General features: G+C 34.0%; 2 protein-coding genes across 2 annotated transcripts; both read right to left on the bottom strand.

Annotated features, from left to right (window-relative positions):
* Window positions 1-237: 237 nt before the first annotated feature.
* Window positions 238-7,182, bottom strand: LOC140892874 (uncharacterized). The gene is made up of 11 exons (XM_073301906.1): window positions 7,164-7,182; window positions 2,407-2,779; window positions 2,101-2,310; window positions 1,919-2,011; window positions 1,613-1,729; window positions 1,026-1,520; window positions 834-924; window positions 676-719; window positions 513-603; window positions 359-422; window positions 238-278 (listed from the first exon to the last, which is right to left on the bottom strand). Coding segments are annotated over exons 2-10 (1,500 nt in total). The 5' UTR covers window positions 2,764-2,779; window positions 7,164-7,182; the 3' UTR covers window positions 238-278; window positions 359-420.
* LOC140888989 (uncharacterized) lies at window positions 3,033-6,413 on the bottom strand. The gene is made up of 3 exons (XM_073296685.1): window positions 3,952-6,413; window positions 3,766-3,871; window positions 3,033-3,677 (listed from the first exon to the last, which is right to left on the bottom strand). Exons 1-3 carry the CDS (start codon window positions 6,411-6,413, stop codon window positions 3,033-3,035), a joined length of 3,213 nt encoding a protein of 1,070 aa, XP_073152786.1.
* Window positions 7,183-7,782: the final 600 nt, after the last annotated feature.

Here is a 7,782-nt window from a genome sequence, read left to right as displayed (position 1 = left end):
AAAACACATAATTAGTGCATAAAATTGACTTAATTGTTCAAAAAGAAATTTAAAGTGAGACTGTCATTTTTACTCACCTGCTACAACTTGGGACCAAAATAAATTGATTTACCAATGCACTACTCAGCCTATCCGCTAGAGAACTCGCCCTCCGGTTCAACTGTTCAGTTTTACCTGTTTTGTCGTATGTGGTTCTTTGCCAATTTGGGATGCTGTGTGGATTTACAAATCTGAATTTATCAATCTTGTTTTCTTTCCCCATCTTTTGATAAAGATACCTACCAAATTAAATACATATTATATATTAATAATAAACTAATAAAATAACAAACAATGTTTAAGTGAATCGAAGACTTACCATACGTAGACAACCACACAATTTCCAGTAATTTCCTCCAAGTGATACAAAGGATTAATGTCCTCTAGGTGCAAGTTAAGTTCATATTCATCCTCAAATACTCCATGATCTAAAAGAAAAGACAATTTCCTTCCATTGTCAAGAGCATGCTTACAGTAACAGTACAACAGGCGCACTGATCTTGGCACATTTGATGCCAAATCCTTTCTGTTTTCTTCATGACAAATTTTCTTCTTCATACGATTCTAATAATTATAATTGTAAACATTTCAGCAATAATTCATAAATATTTCATCAGTTCGTAAAGAAAAATTTACCTCTTGCACTACTATCAAGTCTTTTGGCCAAGCCACGTGTGTTCCTACGGCATCTCCAACAATTTCACATTCATTGGGAATCGGAACTGGCAAACGTGCCGATTTCTCTAGTGCTATGTCAATGGATACACGCATGCAATTTTGAGGTAATGGAATACCATGAAGCAATTTAGATGCTCCATTGAGCTCGACAACTGTTCCATAAGCAACATCCATGCCAGATTCCAATGTTAAAACAACTGATTTTCCCTACAAGTTAGAAAGTCGTGTTAATTAATTGTGCTAACTCTTTTTCAATATCTATTTCAATAAAGAAAAGTAATAAATATAATTGAAAAATAACTTTATACCTGTAATGCAGTAGATTTCTCCACAATTTGTATGTCAAGATCATCCAAATCTTCATCAATATTAAAACTCTTTTCAACTTTCAATTGGTTTTCATTTAATTGTGGTAACTTTACTGAGCAACTGCCTTTTTCATCGATCTCATTTTCCCATCCACTTTTTTTGTAGACAACTGCTTCTAGTTTCTTTATCCGTTCATCTTGTTCTGAGATTATTTTCCTAGCCTCAATTGACTCCTTCTTTTGTCGTTCATCTTGTTCTGCGATTAATTTCTTGGCCTCAATCAACTCCTTCTTTTGGTCAATCATTAGATTTTTTTCAACACCATCATTCCTCCATATTCTACCAACATTAAAATATAATGTTGGAGTGATATGACCTCCAATAGCTCTCACACGACCACCTTGCTCTCTTGAATCAAGTGCTTTCGTAAGTATGTCTTCTTTCGGCCCTGTAATTTGCAATGTTCCCTCACGCTTTTTTTGTATGTACTCATCCTGTCATTCACATGAAATAAAAAATAATTACCTTACAGTGTTTTACTTATTACTTAGATAATATAATTGATTGTTATGCATTCTTTTCTTACAATCTTGTCCACTGCCATGTTCAACTCATCGCCATCGAATCCCCCTTCTTTATTAATCCGACCTTTCTTCCATATAATCGCCCTATTTATCTCATCATCGTCACATAATTCATTTGTCTACAAACAAATAAAATGATATATTTCAAATATTCATTTGCCAACAAATAAGAAAAATCCAATGTACATGAAATTATTGGATAATATCTCAAATACCTCATGGTACAGTATTGTTATATCACAAATACAAATTGAAATGATAGGCAAGACAAATAAAGTTCAAAGTCATTAATTTTGAAAAATACTTACTATTTCTTCAGCATAGCGTGCATATCCTTTACGAGAAAGGCGATGGGGGTATATGTTATGCTTTCTTGCATCCTTTTGTTTGTCACTCAACAACTAGTCAAGTGAAACATTCAACAAATCAAATTATTATAATTTCTCAAATACTCCATGGTCACATTATTTTTAAAGAAAAAAAAACTTACCATGAAGTCGTTGGACATGCGACTAAAGACAAAAGATCTCCAATCATCTTGAGCAAGACCGTAGCCAGCATGTGGTTCATTCAAATCCTCGAGATTATCAAGCTTGGTTAAAATGTGCTTCTGAGTGAGATTGGCTTTAAACTGGCGCCACTTATTATTTGCCGAATTCAAACATCCCTTCTTCCAGCTTGGTGGAACATCAAATGCCAACTTTCAAACACGAAAATTTAAAATACATTAAAAGGAAAAGCTGAAGATAAAATATATCGATATTAAAATTGTACCAAAATCAATTAATTTACTTACATTAACAGATTCCCATATCAATTCTTTAACTGCGCTTGGGACTTTCTTCCACGTCTTGTAACTTATCTTAACCATTTCTCGAGCAAGTACACCAATATAACTTTGCATTTCAACCGCAGCTTCTCCTATTGGTTGTCCAAGTTGATTGAATTTTATCTCCTTTCGAATTCCCAAAACTCTTTGCCTAGCAAGATTATCTAGATGTGTACGACCTCTAGGTGTTTTGGTTGTTTCAATGTCTGTAGATTCCAACATCGTCTTACCATCCGAAGTCTTGTCAATGGAAGTAGATGTAATTTTTTCTTTACCCTTCCCAACAATCATTGACGGCTGTCCAAATCTCTTGCTTGATTCCATGTGGTCCAAAAATAATCTGTTGATTAAAAAATGGAGATAACATTAATTTAGCAACAAATACATAACAAATATGCTGGAAAAAAGTTGAGAAAATCATATTCTAAATAAAAATAGCAAATAGAAAGAAAAATACAATAAGAAATTCAGCTTCATAAGTAAAAGAAACAAATACAAAGAAAAGACGAATAAGAAATCCATTATCTTCTACAAACTCATTTTCAAATTTGAGATAATATATCAACACGTAATTATATTAAAAATATCTTGGGTTAAACATTGTTGATCCAAGTCCCATCACAATCTTCACGAATGCATGGTGGTTCATTATCATCAGCTACGTCAACGTCCATTGATGGCAGCCCTCTACTAACAGATTGATAGTGGATTACACTGTCTTCCAATTCATCACCATTTCCATATTCAAATGACTCTCTACTAGGAGTTGCAAGTACAACACTCCATGCATGATCTTCAGGATCTTCAATATAAAATACTTGCTTTGCTTGACTGCCCAAGATAAAAGAATCAGATTTGAATCCGATTCTATTGAGATTTACCAACGTGACACCAAAATCATCGACTTTAATACCATTATTATTCTCAACCCAATTACACTTAAACACTGGAACTTGAAATTTATGGTAATAAAGTTCCCAAATCTCTTCAATAACTCCGTAAAAAACCATGTCTGACACAATTGGATTTTTATCCTTTGCACTAGCAACTTGCATCGTCTTCGCAACTAAGCTTACGCCAGAGTTCTGAGTAACTCGTATATGATCACGCTCTTTTGTAGCATAAGTAACCCCGTCAATCAAATAACTGGAATACTTTAACACTTTCTTGTTAGGTCCGCGTGCTATCCACTTCAATCTTTCTGATATTTGATGTGTGGAATGGTCCACACGTGCAACCTATATTTTAAAATTTTGTAAAATTTATGTTTTGCGTAATATACCAGCAGTTGCATGTATGCTAATACATAATACTCGTGGAACTTACTCTATCACGTAACCAGTTAACAAACGTTCGATTGTGCTCATCTTGTAACCACTTCTTAGACTTAGCTTTATAAGGAAATCTTGCATTCAACTCCATCATGTGTTCCCTAATGAAACATTTGTGATTAAATAAATAAATACAATGTAAGCAAAACTCATTAATGAATTGATAAGCTTGAGTTCTTACTCGATATAAGGATCAATCTCAATATCATTTGCCAATACATGGAGATGTGCTTGATGCAACTCATCAAGACTAGTGGAGTGCATTGCTGATCCCGATAAAGGCCTGGTAAGTTCTACTTCTCGATGCCTTGATGGTATCCCAATTGTGTGAACATTAGAAAGATAGTCAGAGCAAAATTCGACAGCCTCCTCAGCGATATAACATTCAGCTATACATCCTTCAGGTCGATTACGATTGCGCACATAACCTTTCAAAATCTTCATGAATCTTTCAGATGGGTACATATGCCTATACCAAACTGGTCCACACAATTTTACCTCCCGCACAAGATGAACAGTTAAATGAATCATTATATCAAAAAATGATGGGGGGAAATACTTTTCAAGTAAACACAATATAATCACAATCTCTCTTTGCATGCCATCCAACTTTGAGACGTCTATCACTTTACTATATAACTCATTGAAGAAGAAGCACAACCTAGTGATAGCAGCTCTGACATGTTTTGGCAATACACCACGTATGGCTACTGGAAGCAATTGTTGCATTAAAGTGTGATAGTCGTGTGACTTAAGGCCAACAAGTTTCAAATCCTTCATCGACACAAGATTTTTAAAATTTGATGAGTAACCATCGGGGACTTTTATTCCTGACAAAGAATTGCAAATACTTTTTTTCTCATCCTTACTTAAAGTGTAACAGGCGGCTGGCAAAAAAGTTTTCTTCTCTCCCATCCTTGGTGCCAAGTCGGTCCTTATGTTCATTTCCACAAGGTCTAATCTAGCTGCTACACCATCTTTTGTTTTTCCTGGAATGTCAAGTAATGTACTGATGAGACTTTCACAGACATTTTTTTCAATGTGCATCACGTCAAGAACATGTCGAACATGTAAGTGTTTCCAATATTCAAGTTCAAAGAATATGGATTTCTTTTTCCAACAAGGTTTTCCATCATCTTTCTTTGTATGAATCTTTCCACTCATTTTTCCAGGCTGAAAGTTAATTCTCTCAACTCTTTCTAGCACTTCATGCCCAGTCAATGGTTCTGGTGCGGGGTCAAACTCTTGACTCCCATTAAATGCCTTCTTTTGCCTTCGATAAGGATGACATGAAGGTAAAAACCTTCTGTGGCCTGTATATGACATTTTTCTACTGTGCTTCAACCTTGTCGAATATGTTTTCTCCGCACAAATAGGACATGCATGATATCCTTTCACAACACATCCTGACAAATTCCCATATGCTGGGAAATCATTGATTGTCCATAATAGAACAGCTCTAAGAGAGAAAGTTTCTTCTCGATATGCGTCATAAGTTTCGACACCAAAATCCCATAGGCATTTTAAGTCTTCGATCAAAGGTGCTAAGTAAACATCGATATCATTTCCCGGTTGCCTAGGACCAGAAATCAACAAAGTTAGCATCATAAATTTTCTCTTCATACATAACCACGGAGGAAGGTTGTACGTGATCATCAAAACTGGCCAACAACTATATGTAGAACTCATCAAACTATGGGGATTGATCCCGTCTGCTGATATAGCCAATCTAAGATTTCTGTCCTCAGACTTAAAATCAGGCCAGAGGTGATCAACTAATTTCCAAGATGGTGCATCAGCTGGATGACGTAAATATCCATCACGAATTCTTTTATAAGCATGCCAAGTTAACTCTTTGGATATCGCCTTATTCTGAAACATTCTTCTAAATCTTGGAATAGGTGGGAAATACCACAATACCTTTGCAGGAACTCCTTCCTTCACCATAGATTTGTTGCCCAACTTCCACCTTGATATCCCACAAGTAGGGCAATTTGCAAAATCTTCGTACTCCTTCCGATATAAGATACAATCATTAGGGCAAGCATGAATTTTCACATAATCCATACCTAATGCACGTAAACTTTTCTTAGCATCGTACAAAGATAAAGGCAATTCATTGTCAACCAGAAGCATTTCTCCAAACAAACTCAATAGATCAGTGAAACTTTTATCACTCCAACTATATTTTGCCTTCAAGTTAAATAATTTCACAACTGCAGATAACTTTGTGAATTTAGTACATCCAGGATATAAAGGTTTCTCGACATCTTCAAGTAGCTTATTGAATTGGTTTGGATTCTCAGCACAACTATCGTATACAGCCTGTACCATATCTATAGGTTCATCGTCACAAGATTTTTGTTCATCTTGCCTGACTCGATCATTATCATTTATTGAGTACCCTGTAGTAGATCTTTCCCCATGCCATATCCATGTATGATATGTCAAGTCTATACCATTGAAATACAAGTGTGCCCTTATAGTTTCAACATTTTTCTTCTTCAGATTACCACATCTTGCACATGGGCAAGGTATTGCATCAGGATTGTTGGAGTTTTTCAGTGCAAACTTCAAGAAAGACTCTACCCCAACATCATATTCTTTTGATAATCTATTCTTTGACATCCACTCTTTATCCATTCTTGGTACAACTACTCAGCCAACAATGAACAAAATCCCCTTCAAGACAGTTTTAAAAATATAAAAAACTTCTTAATACAACCTCAAGTTCGAAATAATAATAAAACAAACATAACCAAAACAGGCTGGAAAAAACAGACATAATCAAGTTCTAAATGTTTTGACCAAAACAGGCTGGAAAAAATTTTTTTGGACACTAACAACTGCCAAAATTTGCATCCCTCTGCCAAGAAAGTAGACAAATAATGATAAATAACATTAATTAACATGCAGATCAAAAAATAAATATCTCAAGCAACTTGATACATTAAACCACAATTAAAATCACAACTTGGTACATTCAACAAACTAATGTAAATGATAAAGTGCATCTAGAAGGAGAAAATACTCAATAAATATCCTATTGCACAACTGTATCTTTATATACAAAGAATTATCATATACACGGGTCTATGAATTATTTGAAACTTTTCTATTATGAACATTTCAAATGCTTGGTTGCCTCCTGATCTAATTATAAAAAATGATTATTATTATTACATTACGATTATTACATTCTTGACGGTGAAATTCTTACTCTTTTTTTATTCTTCCCCTAGCATACATAGCCCGGATGACATTCAAATTTGGTAATATAATATATACATTAAAAATTGGTTATAACTAAAACACGTGAAATACCATTATTTAATTTTAAGTTTTGCCAAAAACAAAACCAAAAAGAAAAAGGTAGAAGAAAAAACAAAGTACCTTAAATAAATTAGTTGTCAGGCCGATTTGGGAGCTGCAAAATAAATGATACAATAGTTACTATCAAGCATTCCTCATAACTGTAAGCAAGAAGATCAAATAAAATGACAACATGCACATATACGTCAAGAAGGTTGCTGTGTATGAAAAGCCTAAACTATATATCGGACATTTGTCAAATTAGATCAAATAAAATCATTTGTCACTGTTCATTTATTGATCAATTAAGGATAACCGTCGAAAGTGGTATTAATATCTAATTCTCGCCCAAAAAAATAAAATAAAAATGGTTTTTTTATTCTTCGAAAATCAATTCAATTAGAAAGAAGTACGTAAAAAAAAGTCAAAATCATGTTGTATCTATCCACTATGTGGATGCAACGTATCACATTATTACATCATTGACCGAACCCTCACCAAACAGATGTAGGTTTTTCATACACAAGATTGGATGAACATAATAAAAAAAACAGATTTAATTCTTATATTAGAATTTGGATTTGACCTTATTCAGATAAAAGCAAATTAGAGCAATCCGACTGATTTTTAATAATTTTTTTAGTTTTTTTCTATATATTTATTTATTTACATTGAAAATTCAATAATGGGATTCAATAAA

Source organism: Henckelia pumila, chromosome 3 (genome assembly GCF_033568475.1).
Source record: "Henckelia pumila isolate YLH828 chromosome 3, ASM3356847v2, whole genome shotgun sequence".
Taxonomy (NCBI): domain Eukaryota; kingdom Viridiplantae; phylum Streptophyta; class Magnoliopsida; order Lamiales; family Gesneriaceae; genus Henckelia; species Henckelia pumila.
Note: the sequence above shows the minus strand (reverse complement) of the source record. Positions and strands in the feature narration are given on the sequence as shown.

Excerpts from the sequence above, each read along its gene's own strand:
- LOC140892874 (XM_073301906.1), bottom strand. The coding sequence starts at position 2,763 with ATGGAATCAAGCAAGAGATTTGGACAGCCGTCAATGATTGTTGGGAAG. Across the intron at positions 2,311-2,406 it reads TGATATGGGAATCTGTTAAT|TTGGCATTTGATGTTCCACC; the intron begins GTAAGTAAATTA and ends CGTGTTTGAAAG. Across the intron at positions 604-675 it reads ACTTGATAGTAGTGCAAGAG|AATCGTATGAAGAAGAAAAT; the intron begins GTAAATTTTTCT and ends TATAATTATTAG.
- LOC140888989 (XM_073296685.1), bottom strand. The coding sequence starts at position 6,413 with ATGGATAAAGAGTGGATGTCAAAGAATAGATTATCAAAAGAATATGAT. Across the intron at positions 3,872-3,951 it reads GAGATTGATCCTTATATCGA|GGAACACATGATGGAGTTGA; the intron begins GTAAGAACTCAA and ends ATGTTTCATTAG. Across the intron at positions 3,678-3,765 it reads TTAACTGGTTACGTGATAGA|GTTGCACGTGTGGACCATTC; the intron begins GTAAGTTCCACG and ends TTTAAAATATAG.